At 44.9% G+C, this 26,343-nt stretch overlaps 1 protein-coding gene across 1 annotated transcript in view; it reads left to right on the top strand.

The window, feature by feature from the left end:
- The first annotated feature begins 2,893 nt into the window (after positions 1–2,893).
- LOC120049809 (insulin receptor substrate 2-B-like) overlaps positions 2,894–26,343 on the top strand; it is a 37,715-nt gene continuing 14,265 nt past the window's right edge. Inside the window, exon 1 of the mRNA XM_038996252.1 lies at positions 2,894–7,231. Within this exon, the coding sequence (XP_038852180.1) occupies positions 3,193–7,231 (4,039 nt within the window). The 5' untranslated portion in view covers positions 2,894–3,192. The remainder of the gene's footprint in view (positions 7,232–26,343) is intronic.

The following is a 26,343-nucleotide window of genomic DNA, read 5'->3' as shown; positions in this document are numbered from 1 at the left end:
CACTCAAGGACATTCAGAGACTTGTCCTGAAGCCACTCCTGCGTTGTCTTGGCTGTGTGCCGAGGGTTGTAAGTTCTATTGGAAGGTGAACCTTTCCCGCAGTCTGAGGTCCTGAGCACTCTGGAGCAGGTTTTCATCAAGGATCTCCCTGTACTTTGCTCCACTCATCTTTCCCTCGATCCTGACTAGTCTCCCAGTCCCTGCCTCTGACATACATCCCCACAGCATGATGCTGCCACCACCTTGCTTCACCGTAGGGATGGTGCCAGGTTTCCTTCAGACGTTATGCTTGGCATTCAGGCCAAAGAGTTCAATCTTGGTTTCATTAGACCAGAGAATCTTGTTTCTCATGGTCTGAGAGTCCTTTAGGTGCCTTTCGGCAAACTCCAAGCGGGCTGTCATGCACCTTTTACTGAGGAGTGGCTTCCGTCTGGCAACTCTACCATAAAGACCTGATTGGTGGAGTGCTGCAAATATGGTTGTCCTTCTGGAATATTCTTCCATCTCCACAGAGGAACTCTGGAGCTCTGTCAGAGTGACCATCGGGTTCTTGGTCACCTCCCTGACCAAGGCCCTTCTCCCCCGATTGCTCAGTTTGGCCGGGCGGCCAGCTCAAGGAAGGCTCTTGGTGGTTCCAAACTTCTTTCATTTAAGACTAATGGAGGCCAATGTGTTCTTTGGGACCTACAATGCTGCAGACATCTGTTACCCAGATCTCTGCCTCGACACAATCTTGTCTCGAAGCTCTACGGACAATTCCTTCGACCTCATGGCTTGGTTTTTGCTCTGACATGCACTGTCAACTGTGGGACGTTATATAGACAGGTGTGTGCCTTTCCGAATCATGTTCAATCAATTTAATTGACCACAGGTGGACTCCAATCAAGTTGTAGAAACGTCTCAAGGATGATGAATGCATACAAGATGCACCTGAGCTAAATTTCGAGTCTCATAGCAAACGTGTCTGAATACTTATGTAAATACGTTTTTTTACATTTTATTTATAATACATTTGCAAAACATTTTTAAATAAGCTGTTTTTGCCTTGTCATTATGGGGTATTGTGTGTGAAATAAAAACCTAATATAATACATTTTAGAATAAGGCTGTGAATGTGAAAAAAGTCAAAGGGTCTGAATACTATCCGAATGCACTGTATGGCATGCAGAATAGGAAGGAGACTAGAGAACAGTCATTTTGGGATGAATTATGTAATCTGGAGTTGAATGGTGGTTGAGGGGGAGGGGTAGAGGGAAAGGATGGAGGGAATTGAAGGGGGATTGGTGAGGGGGGAGGAAAGGCGATAGCCTATAGCATTATATGTGTAAGCATGCAAAGTAGGTAAGTACTTTTACTATTCACTATTCCATTTTAGTTCTATGTCCATGCATTTTTACATAAAATAACCAAACAACTACAATACATCACTATAGATGTAACTACAGCACACCCAACTGCATTTTTCTCTGGCACATTGCTTCAATCAGGAATCAGGAATATTACAACATATTATGGTGGTCCCATTATTATCAGACGGCATACCATTTACAGCACAATGGGCAAACCTTCTGTAATGTACTAAGGAAAACAGTAGAGGACGCTCAAACTGTCTGTTGTAATGCCAGTACAAAAGTACTGACAAACACATAACAATGACTATTAAAAGTTGTGGTATAATTTCTTACAGATATGCCAGCAAAGGAGTTTCCACTCCTTCAATGGCCAGTATAGCTTGATAAATCCACGTTGGGTAGGCCGTCATTGTAAATAAGAATTTGTTTTTAACTGACTTGCCTAGTTAAATAAAGGTTAAATAAAATAAATAAATAAATAAAGATCGGGGGGGACTAGTCCAATCCAGGGATGTCCCATGTCAAATAATGAATGTGAAAAGATCATGATACTATAGTGATTAAAATAATGTTTGGAAAGAATGAAAAACTCATTATTATACTTTACACCCATCTCTGTCTCTCTGGAGCTTGACCAGACAGCAGGTCACAGGTACATTTTTGCACAAGCGCCAAGCGGCAACAACAAAACATAGGCATGCTGAGTCATGATTCACACCACTAATCATTCTACAGCAAGCTAACTAACAAGATGATTGCAAAAAGAAAACACAAATTGTCAACAGATTCTACAAACAACACCATAAATAATTACTGTGGCCCCTGACTGTGACACCTGGCCCTTCCAATTTTGCAGATCTGAAATAATCGGATAGGTGCTATCAGTTTGGTAATATCTCCAACCATTCCACTGGTTTTACTGGAGCCCACTTCTTTGGAATCTGTAAAGTACACCAAATGGGAAAGAGGCAAGGGGTTGTTTTGGGGCACATTTTCCCCAAGGCCTTGCAAAGATTTTGGGGTGGCAAGTAGCCTAGTGGTTAGAGCGTTGAGCCAGTAACTAAAAGGTTGGTGGCTCGAATCCCAACGCTGACAAGGTAAAAGTCTCTCGTTCTGCCCCTGATCAAGGCAGTTAACCCAGTGTTCCTAGGCAGTCATTGTAAATAAGAATTTGTTCTTAACTGACTTGCCTAGTTAAATAAAAATACACCTTCGTGCCAAATCAAAACAGTGGTCAATCAACAATATTGTCCAATGAAAGGGATAGCATCAACGAACGCCTATCACTGTACCTATAATCATTGGCCAGTCAGCTGTCAATCATCTCGAATACCTCTCTTTAACTAATGAAAATATGTGCTATGTCTCATTGGTCCACCGTATTGACGTAAACACAAAACAATTGTCTCGTTTGCCTGTCAGTTCCTGTCAATCTCGCTGAACTTCCAATGAGAAGCCCCGTCTGGCTCATTATTCCGCCTACTTATGGCTGACGTACCAGTCACGTGTTGTTTGTGCTCCGCTCTGTAGAGATATGTAGAGAGGGAGAAGGGGACAGTTTGCTAGCTAGCTAGCTTGGAGAATAACGATTATAGAAACATGGGCATGTTGCACAGGGGCGGCTTTATTTCATAAAACCCCATATTGGATACCTGTTTTTCGCGAAGAGGCCTGGACCGGTCGTTTTTAACTTAACAATCTGACATTTTTGCTTTGATTGTAGCTAACCATCGCGCCACCACAATACAGCAGCGCCAGCCGGAGCCCGTCTCCTAAACAAGAATGGGGTCTAGGTCCACAGCACTGCTTAGGTAAAGTGACCTTTGGTTGTGTTATATAAATGGCCAATTTTATGAATTACCAAGAAAACAAAGCCGCTATGTTGTTGGTGGAGACGCAACAGAGGGGCATCGGGACGACACCAGCAGGTACGGCAGCCAACGGCTACACCTCAATTGGGGAACCCCCTTCCCCGTTATTGAATATCTGTGGTGGCAGTGGAGCTCGTTTTCATCAGCAATTGCCGCCCTCCAACCACCACAGCCACCATCACTATCCCCAGAGCTCGCTGCCCAAAGAACAACGCCCGCTGTTGCACCACTATCAGGCGGCGACACAGCAACAGCAGCATACTCTCTCTGGTGAAAACATCCCTGGGTCCCCGGTAAGGAAAGCCTCGTTGTCGTCTTTGAACCTGGTACATGAGGACCCCTCTGCTAGCCACCACGCACTCGCTGCATCGGTGAACGCGGCGTCGGCTGCGATTCAATTGGCTGCGAATGCTAACGTTAGCGTCGCTGCCTCAGGGGTCATGGACGACATTCGGAAGTGTGGCTACCTACGGAAACAGAAGCACGGACACAAGAGGTTTTTCGTTCTGAGGGTGGCGAGCCACCTAGGCCTCAGCCGGCTGGAGTACTATGACAGCGATAAAAAATTCCGCAGTAGCCTCCGGTCTTCAGCAGCAGCCCCGAAACGGGTGATCTATCTGTATCAGTGCTTCACCGTCAACAAAAGAGCAGATTCCAAGAACAAACACCTCATAGCCCTCTACACTAAGGATGAGTACTTTGCCATTGTGGCTGAAAACGAGCAGGAGCAAGAGGACTGGTATGTAGCCCTGAGTGAACTGATGAGTGAGGGGAAAAAGGGGCATCTAGACTCTGACGAGTTGGATGATGGCTATGGTACAGTCACACCAGGTACGGTTTTCAAAGAGGTGTGGCAGGTGAACGTGAAACCCAAAGGGCTGGGTCAGACCAAGAACCTCACAGGTGTGTATCGTTTATGCCTCTCTTCTAAAACGATCCATCTGGTCAAACTAAACTCTGAGACACCGTATGTTAACCTCCAGCTAATGAACATCAGACGATGTGGACACTCAGAAAGCTTCTTCTTCATCGAGGTGGGTCGGTCGTCCTCCATAGGACCAGGGGAGATATGGATGCAGGTAGATGACTCTGTAGTGGCTCAGAACATGCACGAGACCATCTTAGAGACCATGAAGGCTCTGAAGGCCTTCGCAGAGATCCGCCCCAGGAGTAAAAGCCAATCATCGGGCTCCAACCCCATGGCGTTCATTACCACCCGCCGTCACCTAGGCAACCTGCCGCCGAGCCAAACGGGTCTCCAGCGCCGCTCCCGGACCGAGTCGGCGGTCGGTACGCCACCATCGAGTAAGAGCTCCGGTGCCAGTGGCTACCGCTTCAGGACGTCGAGTGAAGGCGAAGGGACGATGAACCGGCCATTCCGGTCTGTTACCGGCAGCCTGATCCACCTGAACACCGCCCGGATACACCTAGGGCGCCAGGAGGGTGGGGGAGGGGCAGGGAACACCGGGGGAGGAGGGCGCTATGTCAGGGCGCTACCGGGCTCCAACTGCCACACCCGCTCCGCCTCGCTCCCCGTCTCCCACTTCTCCTCCACCACCTCCCCCGTCAGCGTGTCCAGCAGCAGCGGTCACGGCTCAGTCTCTGACACCCTCACCCGGCCCTCCAGCTCGTCCATATGCGGCTCCCCCTCTGACGGAGGCTTCAACTCCTCAGACGAGTACGGCTCAAGCCCCGGAGACTTTCGCTACTTCCGAGTCCGTAGCAACACACCCGATTCGCTGGGCAACACCCCACCAATCAGAGAAGAGAACTGCCTGAGTGACTACATGGCCATGGGCTGGCACCGCGAGGTGTTTGGAGCGGGCGGCGTGAGTAGCTCTGGCGGCGCTGAGGCCCCCCACCGGGACGAGAGCACGTCGACGGACGAAGACCGGTCTCTGAGGCGGCGGACACACTCGTTCACGCGGCCCGGGAGTCAGGGTGGTGTTGCCGGCGGTAGCAGCGGCGTGGCGGTGTACCAAAAGATGACCCAGACCACCACCTCACAGGACGAGTTGGTGTCTGTGGAAGAGGCTCTGTCTCTGGGCCGCAGCAGCAACCAGCCTTCCTCCCCCTCTTCCTCCCTCCGCTCTGACTACAGCTCCTGCTCCGAGCACAGCCAGGGCAGACCCCCTCCTCTCTCCTCCTACCCATCCTCCTCGGCCAAGGAGGACAGTGGCTATATGCCCATGTTGTGTGGGGTGGCAGCCTCACCCCGTGACACCCCGGATTACATGCCTATGCAACCTAGTTCCCATTCTCATCCCCATCACCACTCTCTCTCACACCCTCCCCATCCTCAGCCCTCCCACTCCCCCCAGGCCTCTAGCCCAGCACTGGCCCCACGCTCGGCCCACCAGCTGCAACCCCACCAGCCTACGGACCCCCAGGGCTACATGATGATGCTACCAGGGGGACCGAGCTCCTCTTCCCCAGTCCAGGCCTCCCCAAGTCCCCACAGCAGTAGCAGTAACATGGGTCTGGGTGTCGGTAGTTCTGGTAGTATAGTGGAGCGGCCTGAGACTGGAGAGTACATGGACATGTCGTACAGCAGTGGAAGAGGAGGGAACGCGACAGGAGGACGGAAGCTCTCCAACGAGGGTGGATACTACACACTGAGCAACCCTGAGGGTCCCCCCAAATCATACAGTCCCTACTTCTCCCTGCCTCGCTCCTACAAGGCCCCCGTCGCCAGAGATGGTGAACAGAGAAAATGGGAGCATGAGGAATACGTGCCTATGAGCTCCCCAGCTAAACCCGTCTACTCCCAGGTCACTGGCGTTACGACAAAGGGTTTCAGTAGTGGGGGGTCAGACACCCCTCACGCCCACCACCCCCCGCCCTACGGGGCCCACCACCAAGCAGCTCGCGGTGACCGGCGAACGACTGCGGTTCGGCCCAACCGCCTCCCCCTGGGCCGCCACAGCTTCCACGGGTCGCTGAGGGTTAGTGAGCCAGCTGCTGCCGAGGGACCCTCCAGCCCCGGCGAGTACATCAACATCGAGTTTGGAGATCCCTACGGACCCCCCACATCCTGCCCTCTCGCTGACCAGTACGTCTCACCCTCGATGGGCTCCGTCGAGCAGCGTCACTCCCCTCCCCAGAACCAGGACTATATGAGTGTAGAGGGTGGGGGTGATGATGGTTGCCGCCTGACTAAGAACCAGTCCCCCAGACCCTCTCTGGTGGCCCCATGGAACCCACCCAGCTACATTCGACCCCTGACCGCCAATTCCTCCCTGAGCGGAGCTCCTGGATCTTCTGGCGCTCACTGGCGGACGGGAACAGATGACTACACAGATATGACCTTTAACCTTAGCAAGGGTGAGGGGTCGCGGGGGTCACAGAGTAGCCCCACAGCCATGCTGCAGCACCTGTGTTTGATGGAGGGCAGGTACCCCCCTACCTTACTCCCCCACCCCATCACTCCTCCCTCATCCTCCAGCCCCCAGCCTGAGCCCCCCAAAGTGGTACGTGCTGACCCCCAGGGGCGACGCAGACACAGCTCTGAAACCTTCTCCTCCACCCCTGGAGGAGGCAGAACCACAAGCTCTAGCACAGGCACCAATCCCCCCTCGGGCTCAGCCAACCCCTCGGCCCTCAACGGCGCTCTCCTGGCCGAGGGCTCCAAGTGGGCCAGCTCTGGCTCCTTTGACAGCGTGTGGATGTGTGTGGAGGGGATAGGGGTGGATTTGGCCGGTTTCCCTGCCCAGCCAGGGCCCTCTGATCTGGGCATGGACTCAGCCTCCTCTGGGGGCCCTCCTGGAGGACATATGTGCAGAAATGTGTCTGTGGGGTATCAGAACGGCCTCAACTACATTGCCCTGGAGCTGAGAGAGGACCAGGAATCTAACACACTCCCCATATCCCAGCAGCAGCAGGGGGGAACCGGGCCGACCCCCAACGCCCCCTCAGCTGGTAATGTGACTGTGCCGGTAGCAGAGAACAACGGCGCCTATGCCAGTATAGACTTCAACAAGTCAGACGGGATGACTGCCACGTTCACGGGTGAGTGACGGAGGGAGTGTTTTTGTGGGGATGAGGTGGGGTTTGTGTGTGTGTGTGTATGGGGGGGTCTGTGTATATTAGCCTAATGCTCATAAGTGTGTCTGTGTGCTTACATCTGCTCTGTGTTCAGTGTGCTTGTAGGAGTTCTGTGTTTGTGTGTGTAGCCCTCCAGTTGTGTCTGTTGGCATGCAGGGAGGCATGCTTGCCCTGCAGTGTATAAGGTGATAATGAGGAGAGGGATTCTCCCCTACTGTACTCTACCAGTGATTGGGGGGTAATCGATAGTTGCATATCGGGAAATAATTTGACGATATATCGTCTCGTTTTGACTATCGCAATATTATTTTTGCACTAGTTGGCTGTACCTGCACCAACACTCCAGTATTTTTGCTTAATAGTTTGTTCTCCATCTTCCTTTTGAAATAGAGAGCCGATTTTGTTTTCGGCACTTTTTTTATTTCCATGACTGATCAAAACACATTTTCTCATGCTCTCTTTTCCAACTGCAGCAGACATATAATGAGCAATATGTGTGCAACATAGAATCACAGTATTGAACCGCAATACACAGAATCGTGAGAATGCAATGCATATCGTATCAGCACCAAAGCATCGTGATAATATCGTATTGCGAGGTCCCTGGCAATTCCCAGCCCTATACTCTGCACACACTTTTGTATTTAATTTTTTTATGAATCAGCAGCATTCCTGTATCATGCTGTAGATGCATCAGTCATGAGTTAAAATCATCCAAGGTGTTACATTTTAAGGGTGCTTCGTAAATTCACTCGAGTGTCAGAGGGCGCTCAAGAGCGTTTTGTAAATTCAAAGGTTGACAGATTGTCCCTTCCTAAATTCAGTGTTTCACACTGAGCGTTCAGAATGAGCACTAGACGCTCCGCAGACCTGCAAACTTGCACACATTTTGAGTTCAAAGTACGCTGGTATGAGACACGAATGTAAAATATGCAAAAATAGACTTCTAGTTGGCACATTGGTTTTTGACTCAACTGTCTGAAGTTGGAGCTAAGCCAATCAGATGACTTGGGCAAGGAGAAAAAATTAAACACCATCAATTTTACAACGGGTGTAGAGCTTAACTGTCATACGTAGGCGGTGTGTGAATTTGGAGAAGATCATTTTCACCATTAAAAATGCACATTAATAATGCATTACATGCATAATCTCATTTACGGTCACGGAATATTCGTGTTTATAGCCTACTGCCATGTGCACATTGCTGCACAATTAGCAGGAAAACAACATTCTCAAAAGTGACCGTAAATGCACTTATAATGTGAATAAATAACCAAATAGTTTATCAACATTTTAAGCTAAACGTTCTAATCTGTTGCATCAGCCTCATTGATTTTTTAAAATGTTTTTTTTTATATTAGTGGTTGTATTAATTTGGGATCTATGGCATCCCACATCTGTCCCATCCTACTATCCCCCATTGTAATTCTCACTCAGAAGTACAAGTTGACCAATAGAATACGTTAACTTTTGTACTTTTGAGGGATAGTGGATTGACATGTTTCTTTGTTAACCGCTCAACACAGAATAGTCGTATGTGCGCACTCCCTGAAATTGTTTGGAGAAAATATATTTCATTCAGCTATGTCCAATTGTATTCTTCATACTATAAAAGAATTCTAAGCAAATCTTGTCTGCTAAATTAACTGCTGCTAAATTAACACAGCCAATATGGCATAGCCAGATCCGGGCCTAACATAAGGACAACTCAGAGTATGCTAATCTGTTCTTCTGAAATAGACATTTTTTTTCATATTTCTTTAGACCTGTCTTAAATGAATAATGGATTTATTGTGATGGTGTAGGCTATATTATATGGATTTATTAGACTTTTTAAAATGTAGATGTTCCAAAGGTCTGCGTCAGTTGAGACCGGCAGTTATTTGCTTGACCGTCACCGGCTGACAATTTTATGACTGCCACAGCCCTTGGTGTACCGTATTTTAATATATACCGGTATTGATGCACGGACCAGTTTGGGTTTTTACTTTACCTTCTATAACAGTATTTAAATGTTTGGTTTTCTAAATGTGATACGCCTTGTATGAAGTCAATTGTTATAGTTTACTCTGCTACTTGAGTCATCTCTCTCTATGCCACTTTCCACAGACCTAGCCCCGCCCCCTGTCACTTGAGGAGCGCGTTTGTTGTGGCTCGACCATGAGACACTTGCATTCAGTCTGCATGGTTAATGCAGCACATGCAGCAATGTTGATGACTGCGATGCTGTTTCCACTTAGCTTCTTAATATAAATCCACAAGCGTTCTATAATTACACAATTCCTTTGTGTTTCTTACATCTGCAAACAGCTAGTTTGTCTTAGCCACAAGCTAAGTCGTGTTAACCGCTAATGCTAATCGCTAGTTAGCTGGCTAGCTAGCTAATAAAAGTACTGAGTCAGTGCAAACGTAGCTAGCTATACAGCCTGATACCAGTGATGGTTTGGCCTAAATCAGCATACTGTTTTTACAACCTTATCTTCTAAATCAGAGGAATAGGCGAAGCATGACTGTTAGCTACATGAAGTAACTAAGAGAAAATATTTAATGTAGCCAAAGATTATAGGGTGCCCTAGGAAATGATGACCAACTCTTTGGTTCCTAACCTGTCAATAACTCGTCACCTGGCATTTTCATTCGTTGTCATGTCAAACACTCTATTCAAAGTGCCCACTATTATCTTCTAACTATAGAATTAGAATAATCATTATTTTCTTGTGATTCCAACGGTTCACATAAGTGTTTTGATCTAAATCAAGGCAAATCGCAACACTTGGTTAAAAACAAGCCTTTTTTCCCCTCCATATCTTGCAGCCCTACGTGGCAGTGTGGAAATGATCTCAAATGAGTGCAGGAAATACAGATTTTTGGGGGAGGGGTTGAAGTTTAATTGAACAGTAGCAAACAGTCAAAGTAGAGCAACCCATTGAAGTCACTTAGAATGTACAGTACCAGTCAAAAGTTTGGACACCTACTCATTCGAGTTTCTTTATTTTTACTATTTTATACATTCTAGAATAATAGTGAAGACATCAAACTATGGAATAACACATATGGAATCATGAAGTAACCAAACAAGTATTAAACAAATCCAAATATGTTTTATATTTGAGATTCTTTAAAGTAGCCACCTTTTGCCTTGACAGCTTTGCACACTCTTGGCATTCTCTCAACCAGCTTCATGAGGTAGTCACCTGGAATGCATTTCAATTAACAGGTGCGCCTTGTTTAAAGTACATTGGTGGAATTTCTTTCCTTAATGAGTTTGAGCCAATCAGTTGTGTTGTGACAAGGTGTGGGTGGTATACAGAAGATGGTAAAACACCAAGTCCATATTATGGCAAGAACAGCTCAAACAAGCAAAGGGAAACAACAGTATATTATTTTAAGACATGAAGGTCAGTCAATCTGGAAAATTTCAAGAACTTAAAGTTTCTTCAAGTGCAGTCTCAAAAACCACCCAGCTCATAAATAAGTGTCAGTCTGAAAATAAAGCAGTAAATATAGATGGAGGAGGTATTGGAAAGGGCAGCTAGCGAACACTCAACAGCAGCTAGCTGATACACCGCTCTGCGAAACTTAACTCAGCCCCACAACATGAAACTGGCTCTCATGAGGACTGCTACAGGACAGGAAGAACCAGAGTGGCCTCTGCTGCAGAGTATACATCCATTAGTTACCAGCCTCAGAATTTGCAGCCAAAATAAATGCTTCACAGAGTTCAAGTAACAGACACATCTCAACATCAACTGCTCAGAGGAGATTGTGTGAATCATGGTTGAATTGCTGCAAAGAAACCACACCAATAAGAAGAGACTTGTGTGGGCCATGAAACATGAGCAATGGATATTAGACCGGTTGAAGTCTGTGCTTTTGGTCTGATGAGTCCAAATTTGCGATTTTTGGATACAACTGCCGTGTCTTTGTGAGACAGAGTAGGTGAACGGATGATTTCTGCATGCGTGGTTCCCACCGCGAAGCATGGAGGAGGTGTGATGATGGTGCTTTGCTGGTGATTTATAATTCAAGGCACACTTAACCTGCATAGCCACCACAGCGATACGCCATCCCATCTCTTTTTTTTCTCCTTAGGCAAGTCAGTTAAGAACATTGTTATTTACAATGACGGCCTAGGAACAGTGGGTTAACTGCCTTGTTCAGGGGCAGAACGACAGAGTTTTACCTTGTCAGCTCAGGGATTCGATCTAGCAACCTTTCGGTTACTGGCCCCGCTCTAGCCACTAGGCTACCTGCCGCCCCTTGTGCTTAGTCCCACTATCATTTGTTTTTCAACATACACAGCCTGGAGGTCCTTATAAGGGCTATTTGACCAAGAAGGAGAGTGATGGACTGCTGCATCAGATTGCCTGGCCTCCACAATCACCCAACCTCAACCCAATTGAGATGGTTTGGGATGAGTTGTACCGCAGAGTGAAGAAAAAGCAGCCAACAAGTGCTCAGCATATGTGGGAACTCCTTCAAGGCGGCAGGTAGCCTAGTGGTTAGAGCGTTGGGCCAGTAACCGAAAGGTTGCTAGATCGAGTCCCCGAGCTGACAATCTGTCGTTCTGCCCCTGAACAAGGCAGTTAACCCACTGTTCCTAGGCTGTACATAAGAATTTGTTCTTTACTGACTTGCCTAGTTAAATAAAAGACTGTTGGAAAAGCATTCCAGGTGAATCTTGTTGTAAGAATGCCAAGAGTATGCAAGGCTGTCATCATGGCAAAGGGTGGCTACTTTGAAGAATCTAAAATATATTTTTGTTTAACACTTTTTTGGTTACTACATGATTCCATGTGTTATTTAATATTTTTGATGTCTTCACTTTTTATTCTACAATATAGTAAAAATAAAAACCTTTGAGTAGGTGTCAACTTTAGAATGGTACTGTTCGTGTTTCCATTCTAGGGTCACGCACTACTCATAAAGCAAATGTTACAATTTTATCATTGAAAAACATAAAATACCACCCAAAATTGGAAAAATACTGTGATTATATTTTGGCCATATCGCCCTAATCCAGTAATCCCCAAACAAAGTTAAGAAGCCATTTTCACTAGACTATTGACATAAAGACACCTAATAATCAATACCCCTACATTTTAACCTAGAAAAAATGTGAAGGTGTCATTGAGACGACGACCTCAATTTCATTTAGGATTCAACACAAGACTTCTGTGTTGTCTACATTGTTTGATATAGACTCTGTTTCAGGAAATGGCATTCAAAAATGCAAAATGCTCCAACTTCCTGAGGGGGAAGTTGACTGACCCAACCTTAGGCCTACATCAGCACCGCCTTGTCAGAAAATCCTAGGGAGAGCCCTGATTGTACATTTTAAACATTTCTAGTTAGCTAAGGAAGAGCAGCCAATTTCCAAGTACCCGTAACAGTCTATAGTCTACCATTCCTGCTGAGGCAGTCTTCAACCAAGGTAATTATTAGGCTAAAAAAGGTTGCATTTGCTTATGATTTGAGTAGTGTGGGTGTCACACGTGCCACCGTGGGGGCTGGGGGTGCCACCGCCACGCTGAAGTGGTACTCGTAACAATTCAGGACTGGCTGAGGAGTAGGGTTGATCTGAGCGTTCTGACCTCACAATGGCGGTCAAGCACCCAAGCCAACTGGCTAAAGTTGGCTAGCTTACTAGCTAGCTATTTCCAGACACAATGAGAGAACACCTCTGAACATTTTACTCGCCCTAGCAGAGCTGGTAGAGCTGCTAGTGTTTTCATGTTATCAAGAGGGTTAGTGACGAACTGTTACTGGCAACAATTGAATTGTTTATTTTTGTCTGTCTACTTACACCTGGCATTCCTCAATTATTCTAATGTTTTATGATTTCTTCTTGGAAATGTACTTAAAAACATCTACAGGATCGGTGCCCCCCCCCCCCCGTGGTACGGTTGAGCTAACGTGCGCCAATGTTACTTACAACGTCATGCTAATCACAAGAGAATTTCCCTCCCAGGACATAGACATGTCTTATATGGGCAGAAAGCTTAAATTCTTGTTAATCTAACTGCACTGTCCAATTTACATTAGGTATTACAGTGAACGAATGCCATGCTATTGTTTGAGGAGAGTGTACAGTTATGTACTTGAAAATGTATCAATAAACCAATTCGGCACATTTGGGCAGTCTTGATACAACATTTTGAACAGTAATGCAATGGTTCATTGTATCAGTCAAGCACTTTGCACATTGCTGCCATCTAGTGGCCAAAATCTAAATTGCTCCTAGACTCCTTAGTCATATAATGGCCTTTCTCTTGCATTTCATAGACGATGGACCAAAAGAAAAATTTGAAAACACGTTTTTTTCTTTGTCTTTTACCAGATCTAATGTGTTATTCTCCTACATTAATGTCACATTTCCACAAACTTCAGTGTTTCCTTTCAAATTGTATCAAGAATATGCATATCCTTGCTTCAGGTCCTGAGCTACAGGCAGTTAGATTTGGGTATGTTATTTTAGGCAAAAATGGGGGGGGGGACGATACGATCTTAAGAGATTTGTTACTTTAGGACAGCTAAACCCTTGTCTTGTGATGAATGGATACTTTTGTAACCATGAACTGTCCCTTGCCATACCCTCGACGGCAGAGACTGACTCGGCCATCCTCTTTTTTTGGTCTCTGCAGTGACCCCGCAGTTATCAAGTCTCCCCAACAGCAACCTTTTTCTGGCTGCTATTTCCTCCAGCATCACTACAAGCACTTGTTTGCTGAAGCTTTTATTGTGCTTTCCTTGGTTATCTTTATTTTTGATATAGCTAGTCTGATGGCTATAATGTGTGAAAAATAACATTTTGTTTTTGTGTATAAATGGTTTGCGAGCCAACGAAAGAAAAAAATATATATATATATTCTCGAGACATAAAGCAGATGCTTCAAATGTATTACATTTATCAACACTTTATTATAGTGGGCAAAATCCTATCATCCCTGTCACAGGCTTATTTATGGTTTCAAGCAAGTCACTAATGTCAATGCCACCAAAGGAGATATTTACAAAGTTTTTAGGAAAGCTATTTGCAAAGTTCCTAAGAACATTTTGAGGAATTGCACTTACAAACTATCTTGTGAACTTGTATTTTTTTCCCCCCTTAAACTTCTTACTTTTTCGTAAGTAGTGTTTTGTGAATCCGGCCCCAGAACATTAGTGTACCGTTAGTACAGTACATGCCTACTACAGTACAGACAAGATTGGGTTGGTTTGACAGCCCATTAGGAAAGAAGCATGAGGTGTCAGCCTAGTAAACATGGTGTGTGTGTTAAGTGCAGTCTATCCGGTGTTAAGTGAGAAAAGCATCTCTTTTGAGCCTTTAACCTATATTTTTTTCTACAACATATCCTATGAGCAATCTAATGAAACAAACAAATCCTAGACAATGAGCAATTTCATCCGGGGTGATTGGTGCTTGATAGTTTGACTCAATAGGTTCATGCAACCACAGGCTGACTCATATGTTAACTGTTGAGCTGGGGCTGAAATGGACAAAGGGGTATACGTTCATTGACGCTGAGCCTGGCCAGTGTGCCAAAGTGGGTCAAACAGTACCAAGGTAATATGGAGAAACCTTGACCTGTAGTTGTGTGTGTTCACGTGTGGTGTGTCTGTTTTCTCCCGAGGTGTGTGTCTTGCATTGACCCATTTCTGCCCCCCTTAGTGAGGTCATGCTCCCATAGGAGAAACAATACTGTTTGTATCTGTGTTTTTGGTTTTCCACAGGGAAAAAACAGTATTTTCTGATGAAGGGTGTGTTCACTGAAGTGTTTTCCGCTGTTGTGTGTCTGAGTCATGCGGATGGTCTTTGATGTGCTCTAATTGGCCCAGCGTGTCTCAGCAGCACGGCAAGAGGCACAGGAAACGCATCATCACACAGGAATGCACTTCCTGTGACCTGCCCTGAGCAGCCAGGCACACCTGAGTCTCTTTCAGTACCCTTTCCATTTCTTCCTCCATGAGAAAATGTTTTGAAATGGAGTGAGAGAGGGAAGTTAGTGGGCTACTAGGTCCTGTTCATTAGGGCACGCCGTAGTGAAACTTTTTGAAACGGGAACATGGGCAGAATGTACTATTCAAAGTTGTCTGATAACAGCACAGACTTTCCTTTTCGATTTGCTATGTGTGACATACTGAACACGACCCTGGCTTCAGAGTGAGAGTATATGGAGGGTTGGTTGTGTGTGTGTGTGGAGCATGGTTGAAAGAGCGTTGTGCTTGCTGCTGCCCTTTCCTATCCCTGTGACATCCATAGGTAGGCTCCAGAGTGTGAACGTGTGAGTGTATCCTACTGGTTGTCTGGAGCATGGAGTTATTTGGAGCTTGGTTATGGTCCCGTTGAGTACAGAGTAGTGAGAGTTTTAGCTAGCTAGCTACAGTTTTTTAGCTTTGAGATAGAGGGCGTTAGCTAGCTGCTGCCCATTCCTATCCCACATCCATAGGTCCCCTTCAGAGTGTGACTGAGTATACTTGTTACTGGTAGTATGGGGCTGAGTTAAGTTTCGCAGAGCGGTGTGTCAGCTAGCTGCTGTTGAGTGTTCGCTAGCTGCCCTTTCCAATACCTCCTCCATCTATATTTACTGCTTTATTTTCAGACTGACACTTATTTATGAGCTGGGCCTAGCAGTAAGCCTGTGTAGGCTGCGTCCCCAAATGGCTCCCTATGTAGTGCACTACATAATGTACACTGGCCCTAAAGCAGGACACTACCCAGGCACAGGCAACTGGACCCCTGTGTGTGTGTCGAAGAACCTAAACTTGCTCTCAAACACTCTGACGTAAATACATACAGATGTTAATGTAATCACAAGATGTTAGGTCAAATCGATTTTTGTGTTTTCGTGGGCTATATACCTGTCTCATTAATTGCAGGTTGACGTTTTATTGGGACGAGCTCATTAATTTCCTTATCGCTGTATAATAAGTCGCTCTGTAATAAGTTGCTATGAATGACGATGTAAGTCTGGCTCATTCCACCTCAATAAGCACAAGATTTGATTTCAACACATTTTGTGTAACCACAGCATTCAAACGAGGCTGCAATAAAAACGAATGGGAATGTAGCAACTGTGTAGCATTTTTAAAATCTGGGGTGTTTATTATTTATTTTTTTAACCTTTATTTAACTAGGCAAGTCAGTTAAGAACAAATTCTTATTTTCAATGATGGCCTAGTGGGTTAACTGCCTTGTTTAGGGGCAGAACGACAGATTTTGTACCTTTCGGTTACTAGTCCAACGCTCTAACCACTAGGCTACGCTGCCGCCCCTAATGGACTAATAGTATTTGAGAAAAGATGAAAAAACGGACCCCTCTGACACTGTTCGTCACATCGTGTGTGTGTGTGTACGTACTACCGTTAAAAAGTTTGGGGTCGCTTAGAAATGTCCTTGTTTTTTTCTCCATTAAAATAACATCAAATTGATCAGAAATACAGTGTAGACCTTGTTAATGTTGTAAATGACTATTGTAGCTGGAAACGGCAGATTTGTACTTTTTTTCTGAATATCTACAGAGGCCCACTCAGCAACCATCGCTCATGTGTTCCAATGGCACGTTGTGTTAGCCAACCCAAGTTTATCATTTTAGAAGGCAAATTGATCATTAGAAAACCCCATTGGCCATCTCTGAGTTCCGTGTGCTAACTGAGGTTATTTAGCCGCCAATGATCACAGTAGGCTTGTCACGATACCAAAATGATACCAGGCCAAGTATCACGTTACCGAGTAGTATCACAATACCACGGTGGGGGAAAAAACAGTGGCCTAGCATCCTGTTCGCCCCGTCCCCCGAACGCTTGGTCACGTTTGCTAAACGTTCTCCAAAAACCTGTCACTGAAATTCACACTTCTACTTAATATAACACATTTGATTTTAACTTCACACTGTTTAGTGTATATAATACTGCATAAAATGGCTAATTTGCTCATATTGGCAAAGGCCTACCTGTGATTTGGCTGGAGGAATGGGAGGAAAGAATATAGTGCTTTCAGAAAGTATTCAGACCCCTTTCATTTTCCCACATTTTGTTACGTTACAGCCTTAATCTAAAATGGATTAAATAAAAAAATATCCTCAGTAATCTACACACAATACCCCATAATGACAAAACATTTTTGCACTGTATTAAAAAACTGATACCTTTTTTTACACAAGTTTTCAGACCCTTTGCTATGAGACTCGAAATTGAGCTCCGGTGCATCCTGTTTCCATCGATCATCTTTGAGATGTTTCTAAAACTTGATTGTAGTCTACCTGTGGTAAATTCAATTGATAAGACATGATTTGGAAAGGCACGCACCTGTCTATATAAGGTCCCACAGTTGACAGTGCATGTCAGAGCAAAGACCAAACCATCGAAGGTCGAAGGAATTGTCCGAAGATCTCCGAGACAAGATTTTGACGAAGCACAGATCTAGGGAAGGGTACCAAAACATTTCTACAGCATTGAAGGTCCCCAAGAACACGGTGGCCTCCATCATTCTTACATGGAAGAAGTTTGGAACCACCAAGACTCTTCCTATAGCTGGCCGCCCGGCAAAACTGAGCAATCGGGGGAGAAAGGCCCTGGTCAGGACAGTGACCAAGAACTCGATGGTCTCTCTGACAGAGCTCCAGGGTTCCTGTGGAGATGGGAGAACCTTCCAGAAGGACAACCATCTCTGCAGCACTCCACCAATCAGGCCTTTATGGTAGAGTGCCCAGACGGAAGCCACTTCTCAGCGGAAGGGACTGGGAGACTTGTCCGGATCGAGGCAAAGATGAACGGAGCAAAGTACAGAGATCCTTGATGAAAACCTGCTCCAGAGTGCTCAGGACTTCAGACTGGAAGGTTGAACCTTCCAACAGGACAATGACCCTAAGCACACAGCCAAGACAACGCAGGAGTGCCTTCGAGACAAGTCTCAATGTCCTTGAGTGGCCCAGCCAGTGCCCGGACATCTCTGAAGAGACCTAAAAATAGTAGCAACGCTCCCCATCCAACCTGAGAGAGCTTGAGACGATTGTCAGAGAAGAATGGGAGAAACTCTCCAAATACAGGTGTGCCATGTTAACGGAGCGCGCACGCATGCCTGAGCATGCATAGAAGTACCTGGCCTTCTGTGGGCAAATATAGGAAAGTGCCCATTTGGGGATTTCTGATTCTTAACTCACCACAACTAATAAGCTGAGCTTCTCAGTAATTTTCTTTCTTCACATCACATAGTCAGACATAGTCTGTGACACACCGCCCCAGACCATGACAGACCCTCCACCTCAATTGATCCCACCCGAACTATTTACATTTTACACTGCTGCTACTCACTGTTTATTATCTATGCATAGTCACTTTACCTCAACCCAATGTACAAACTACCTCGACTAACCTGTACCCACGCACATTGACTCTGTACTGGTACCCCCTATTTATATCCTCGTTACTGTTATGTAATTTTATTGTTACTTTTAATTTTTTACTTTATTTAGTGAATATTTTCTTAACCAACAATGCACTTCAAGAAATAGAGTTAAGGGCTTGTAAGTAAGCATTTTGCGGTAAGGTCTACCTACACCTGTTGTATTTGACAAATGTGACAAATCAAATTTGATGTGTAATTTGACTTGCATGTTCTGTTCATTTGAATTACCATTATCGAAATGTGATTTCTGTCATTCTGAGCACTGTTGCCGGACACACTAATCAGGTTACGCACCCACTGCATATGGGTCTGGTAAATTTCTCAAATTTACAGGTATTTTTTTTATTTTTTTTTTACATCCATTACGAATGATAATAGTTCCTTACAAATCTTTCAACTATTTTTCTCCTGATAATCACCAAGCCTCTGTGTGAAAGAACTACTATTTTCCTTTGGGCAAAAACAGTTGTCTGATAGCCCAGAATAGGCTAGTTGATACAATGTTGCAAGTTCGCTAGTGCAAAGCTTCAGGCCAGACCCATTTTGATTTGAAACAATGTTGCACTTAACTAGCAATAGCTCAAGACCGATAGATAGAAAGGGAGGTAAGCAGGCTCAGTATAGAGATGAATGCGATTTGAAAGAACTGGATCTTTATAATTTAACTTTTTTTTTTATTGTCGGCTTTATGTATTTTTACTTAGTTGACAATAAAAGTTATAGCCTATGGGCCAATGCATCAGTAGGCCTATCTCTGCACTCCATGCACTCATTTCTTTAGCCGCCAATAGATCACGTGTATCATCAATGTCCATATGGCAGAGGCTGGTGCTCTCGTTAGTTTAATGTAATCTTTTAGATTTTTATCATTTGAATTCAGAATTGTATAATAACCACGTGACAGTGATTTTGAAAACAAACTTTATTATTGAGAACTGTTCCACGAAAATGAGCATATGGCAATCGTAACTGGCACACAGATCGGTAGAAATTGCAGGGGGAATTGAAAAAATAATTGCCTCCATGTTTCTATGGTCAGATTTTGCCTGTAGGCTACTTTGAAGCAAGGTAAGACATGCCTCATAATATGAAGTAAAACATTCAGGTTTCAAACAATTAAACTAGGTTTAAAAAAATGCATACTGGCTCACATTGTAAAGAGGTCAATCTGATAGCCTACTGTTGCTTGCACTTGACTGGTGAATGGGAGGCGTGCTTCAATTATCAGTTGAGATATCAAAAAATATTTTTTAAACATGCACCAAAATTGTTAGCATTTTAGAATTGTTGCGCAATGAATGGGCTTATAAAAACACGTTTTACTCCAGCTGAGGATGCTGTGCGTGTGTGATAGTCGTTATTTATCCAATAACGAACATAAATACAGACGGCAATTTAATTCCACAAAATTATGCAAATGAACCGAATATACTGATAAACATGGCTGTCAAATGTATTTATAATGACTGCTATTTCAATCAATTAATTAAAAAGCGTTATTTTACAAAAAATGTTAGGCCGGTCAATTTGGCAGGCTTTTCATTTTTTTTAATCAGCTGTAATTACCGGCTTTTGGCCAACGGAAACCCTTGTGTGCCTGTGCTGTGCTAAATGTTTTCTCTGGGACGTTAGATGACTGACTAATAGGCCTTGCTGGAGAGTAAACGTTCCCTCCTATCCACTTAGGAGGAGGATGTGAGGTGACTAATACGAATTTGGTTGAGTAATCATGTGCTTTTTGAGTGTAAAAATCCCCCGCAACGCCAAAGCTTAGTGCTGTTTGTATGACCATAGAAGGACAGTAGAAGTTGGCTAATGCTGTTCTTAAGATCGTAGTGTGCTCACTGCGCACCTATTTGTTCACTATAATTTAATTAGTGTCCCTAGTATTGCTGCACAATATACTGAAACTTCAGTACTTTTTTGATACTAGAACATGAAACAGTTCTGTACTGGAATTTGTTACTTTTGGTACTTCTGTCAAATTTGTCTCACGTCGTACAGATTGAGAGGATCCAGTCTGTCTAGTAATTTGTCTGGATCTCCTCAAGGGGGCACTAGAAAGCGAGCCAGGCTACTTGCGCATGCAGTTCACACAAAGCAAGCCACTTTTGAGAGGAAAGCAGGAGGGGAGAGAATGCTGACAGCATGGCTTCTTCTAACAAAAACATCATGCCTCCACAAAACTGGCTCCGGAAGCGAACTATGGGAATGCTTTGCTTACAGAGCAGATGAGGGCCAGCCCACCAAAACAACTATGAAAAAGGTGTTCCAAAACAGTGCAGTGCAAGGGAGGTATAGTTGCAAAATTTATATTTAAAAACTATTTTACACACATTTGCATTGTAACGTTATTCTACTAGCAACTAAATTCAAATGATTTTTGAGTGACAATGACATTGCAACCTGAAAGTAATGTGAAATGTACTCGTAACTTAGAAATAACAGCAATATATTTAGACTAAAGTTACTTTGTGTTTGTCTGGACTTGTTAGCAGTAGCCAGCTGGCAGCCCTGGGTGAAGCATTGCACCCTGGGAGTTGAAATGCACTCTGGGAATCATAGTATGCTGTGTAAAATTAATTCTATATTTATGGTGTGTAGACTATTACAAAGTATAATCTTCAGAAATTTGTTTTTGTTGTTTTGGAACTTAACTATTCATTTAATACATTCATTGATTTAGCTATAATGAATCATAAGTCTAATGGATGTAATTTGAACCAATATTATGGCCATAGATGAGGAAAATGTACTTTTCTACTATGGTGGATAGTAGATTGACGTAGGCTAGTGAATTTGCGGTCTCTTACTTGTCTTGTAACAGAGTACGCAATCTCAATGGCATTCCACACTGCCCTTTCCCACGTGGACCAAAGGAACACCTATGTGAGAATGCTGTTCATTGACTACAGCTCAGCATTCAACACCATAGTGCCCACAAAGCTCATCACTAAGCTAAGGACCCTGGAACTAAACACATCCCTCTGCAACTGAATCCTGGACTTCCTGACGGGCTGTACCCAGGTGGCAAGGGTAGGCAACAACACATCTGCCATGCTGCTCCTCAACACAGGGGCCCCTCGGGTGCGTGCCTAGTCCCCTCCTGTACTTCCTGTTGACCCACGACTGCGTGGCCAAGCATAACTCCAACACCTTCATTAAGTTTGCTGACGGCACAACAGTGGTAGGCCTGATCAACGACGAGACAGCCTATAGGGCGGAGGTCAGAGACCTGGCCGTGTGGTGCCAGGACAACAACCTCTCCCTCAATGTGAGCAAGACAAAGAAGATGATCATGAACTACAGGAAAAGGAGGGCCGAACAGGCCCCCATTAACATCGATGGGGCTGTAGTGGAACGGGTCGAGAGCTTCAAGTTCCTTGGTGTCCACATCACCAACAAGCTATCATGGTTCAAACACACCAAGACAGTCGTGAAGAGAGCACGACAACACCTTTTTCCCCTCGGAGACTGAAAATATTTAGCATGGGTCCCCAGAGCCTCAAAACGTTCTACAGCTGCACTATCGAGAGCATCCTGACCGGTTGCATCACCGCCTGGTATGGCAACTGCTCGGCATCTGACTGTAAGGCGCTACAGAGGGTAGTGCGTACGGGCTAATACATCACTGGGACCAAGCTTCCTCCCATCAGGACCTAAACTCAGCAAAAAAAGAAACGTCCTCGCACTGTCAACTGCGTTTCTTTCAGCAAACTTAACATGTAAATATTTCTATGAACATAAGATATCAACTGAGACACAAACTGAACAAGTTCCACAAACGTGACTAACAGAAATGGAATAATGTGTCCCTGAACAAAGGGGGGGTCAAAATCAAAAGTAACAGTCAGTATCTGGTGTGGCCACCAGCTGCATTAAGTACTGCAGTGCATCTCCTCCTCATAGACTGCACCCGATTTGGCAGTTCTTGCTGTGAGATGTTACCCCACTCTTCCACCAAGGCACCTGCAAGTTCCCGGACATTTCTAGGGGGAATGGCCCTAGCCCTCACCCTCTGATCCAACAGGTCCCAGACGTGCTCAATGGGATTGAGATCCGGGCTCTTCGCTGGCCATGGCAGAACACTGACATTCCTGTGTTGCAGGAAATCACGCACAGAGCGAGCAGTATGGCTGGTGGCATTGTCATGCTGGAGGGTCATGTCAGGATGAGCCTGCAGGAAGGGTACCACATGAGGGAGGAGGATGTCTTCCCTGTAACGCACAGCGTTGAGATTGCCCGCAATGACAACAAGCTCAGTCCAATGATGCTGTGACACACCGCCCCAGACCATGACAGACCCTCCACCTCAATTGATCCCACCCGAACTATTTACATTGACCCCCCCCCTTTTGTTTTTACACTGCTGCTACTCACTGTTTATTATCTATGCATAGTCACTTTACCTCAACCCAATGTACAAACTACCTCGACTAACCTGTACCCACGCACATTGACTCTGTACTGGTACCCCCTATTTATATCCTCGTTACTGTTATGTAATTTTATTGTTACTTTTAATTTTTTACTTTATTTAGTAAATATTTTCTTAACCAACAATGCACTTCAAGAAATAGAGTTAAGGGCTTGTAAGTAAGCATTTCGCGGTAAGGTCTACCTACACCTGTTGTATTTGACAAATGTGACAAATCAAATTTGATGTGTAATTTGACTTGCATGTTCTGTTCATTTGAATTACCATTATCGAAATGTGATTCCTGTCATTCTGAGCACTGTTGCCGGACACACTAATCAGGTTACGCACCCACTGCATATGGGTCTGGTAAATTTCTCAAATTTACAGGTAAATTAATGTGCTGCTGGTCAGATGTCCAGCGCCACATTTTCCTGTGTGTACTTTCTAGGAGAGTGTTGTCACGATACCAGTATCGCAATACTAGGAAGAAAAGGAAGCAAAGGAAACAAATCATAAAGTGGACTGAATTTCTTGAGGAAAACAGTCCTATTGTTGGAAAAAAATCTGCCTTATGTTGTCGCCCAGAGTCACATTTAGTTAAATTTTTTAATTTACATTTTTTGTGTGCTTTGTTTTCTTTTTTACCAAGGGAAATCTAGTATCCTGATTAGTACCCTAGAAGCGCACACTGGTGATTATTTTTATATATTTTTGGTATTTTTATAAATGTAACCATTATTTAACAAGGCAAGTCAGTTAAGAACAAATCCCTATTTACAATGACAGCCTACACCGGCCAAACCCAGATGTAACCAATTGTGTACCGCCCTATGGGATTCCCAATCACGACCTGTTGTGATGCAGCCTGGAATCGAACCAGGGACTGCAATGACACCTCTTGCACTGAGATGCAGTGCCTTCGACAGCTGCGCCACTCGGGAGCCCGAGTGTATCAGGCAGTGTAGTGATATCATCTGTGGCGGAAAAGCCAATAGTTGGGCAAACAGACCCTCTACCCCTGTTAAAAGCTGTGATTGGCTGTAAGTGGTATGTTGGGTGATATTGATTGGCAGTACTTAATGGGCGGGACTACAGGATCTCCTTTTGGCACTAAACATCGGATTTTTGCGGTTCAGAATTTATCCAAGGGCCATTCTAAATTCATAAATGGGCTCGATCTGGCCCGCGGGCCACCAGTTGAATAGCCCTGGCCTAGGCTAACCGATTCTAAATGGCACTAGCAGTTCGCAAAGTAGCTTAAGTGGAAAATAGACAGGACGCAATTATTACAAAACTGCAGCTCGTTGTTGGAATACATATATTTCCCCATTTCAATCAGCCAGTCCAGTTTGAATTGGTGATAAAACTGTCGTCATTTGGCAAGACATTTTGCTTGTGTATCCCATCAGTTAGAAACGTTTTTATAGGCATATATTTCTGTAGGCCTAACGAGAGCTTGTGTGTGCACTCGGCACATGTGTAGAGGGAGTGGTCAGAACGCAATTGAGTGAGTGAGACATGGAGGAGAAAGGGAAAAGAACTGTGATGCTTGGCTTTATACATTTTTTGTTGTGCCCAGCAAATGCACATGTACAAATGGAACACTAAAGTCAAAGCAAATTAGCAATGTCTTAAAGACAAGATGTCAGTTGTTTTCGGGACCAAATTGTACTTGCCCATTCAGGCAGCCATAAAGCACATTCCACCAAATAGTTCTACAGTATTTCTTTTACGTGTTAGTTTTGACGTCCATTTGAGTACTCGATTACGCGTGCTTTTTACCCCTTTTTCTCAATTTCGTGATATCCAACTGGTAGTTAGTCTTGTCCCATCGCTGCAACTCCCGTACAAACTCGGGAGAGGCGGTGGTCGAGAGCCATGCGTCCTCCGAAACCCGACCCTGCCAAGCCACACTGCTTCTTGACACACTGCTCACTTAACCCGGAAGCCAGCCGCACCAATGTGTCGGAGGAAACACCGTACAGCTGGTGACCAAAGTCGGCGTGCATGCGCCCGGCCGCCACAAGGAGTCACTAGAGCGCGATGGGACAAGTACATCCCAGCTGGCCAAACCCTCCCCTAATCCGGATGACGCTGGGCCAATTGTGCGCCGCCTCATGGGTCTCCCGGTCGCGGCTGGCTCCAACACAGCCCGGTTTTGAACCCGGATCTGTAGTAACTCCTCTAGCACTGCGATGCCGTGTCTTGGACCGCTGTGCCACTCGGGAAGCCCTATGCCCATCCCTACCCCTTAGCACCTCTACCCTTCCACTAGACCTCAGCCCTATTTTTATTTTGTATTTTAATGTAATATCTTATGTTTTTCTTGTTTAACTGTTCTGTACTTTTATGTATTTGTACGTTTTATGTGGATCCCAGGAAGAGTAGCTGCTCCATGTGTTGTAGCTAATGGGGATCCTAATATACTAAACCCCAGATCTAAAGGTGACAATGGGATAGTTACTGTCATGTTCTGTTTCCGGGAGAGAGACAGTTCCTCTATGGGTTCCATTACAGAATTGTGATGTCAATTGTAAAATATTCTGACTTCCAAACATAGAATTCCATTCTGATTCTAACTCTACATAATGGTCTGGCTTGGAAGGTTATTCCTTGTCAGCCAGTATAATATAGTATTGTTATTTACGTTAAAATGTTCTTGTGTGTTGCATCACTCAAGTTTTTCCTTCCTGTAGTTTGTGTGTGCCACCCCTCACCCATTATCTATCACCCGGCATTTGGCCATGACCACCTTGTCATGGGTGTGTCTGGGATAGACTGGTGGACCCTTTAGGCCACACACACACACAGATCCTTAGGCCAAGTGGAAGGATTGCACTCTCCATTTCAGAGGAGATGAGGGGGAGGCAAGGTACTGAGTGTTGAGAAGCCACATGGGCAGCCTGGTCGCTCCGACTAGACACAACATAGTACACGTTTGTTTTTACCTGTATGTAACTCCAAAACGTATAATACAAATGTGTGCGAGACTGTGTTGACATGGGTGAATGGCATTACCACTAAGCCTATTTTGACTCCCATCGTTTAATTATGGCATTTTATCTATTGGACTTGACCCGTTGGATGGAACTGACCCAAAGTCCCTAAACTAGAGATGGTCGGGAGAAAGAGGAGCAAACGGAGTGGGAGGAAGAGAAGGAAGGGTGGTGAAGCCGAGTAATCTAATTGGTTTTCAAGTGGGATTGATTAGTCTCCAATGTAGCTAGGTTAATTCCTTCTCTTCCTGCT

The sequence above is a fragment of the Salvelinus namaycush genome, chromosome 6, assembly GCF_016432855.1.
Source record: "Salvelinus namaycush isolate Seneca chromosome 6, SaNama_1.0, whole genome shotgun sequence".
Lineage (NCBI taxonomy): Eukaryota > Metazoa > Chordata > Actinopteri > Salmoniformes > Salmonidae > Salvelinus > Salvelinus namaycush.
The sequence above is the reverse complement of the archived record's forward strand: the minus strand, read 5'-3'. Positions and strand labels throughout refer to the sequence as shown.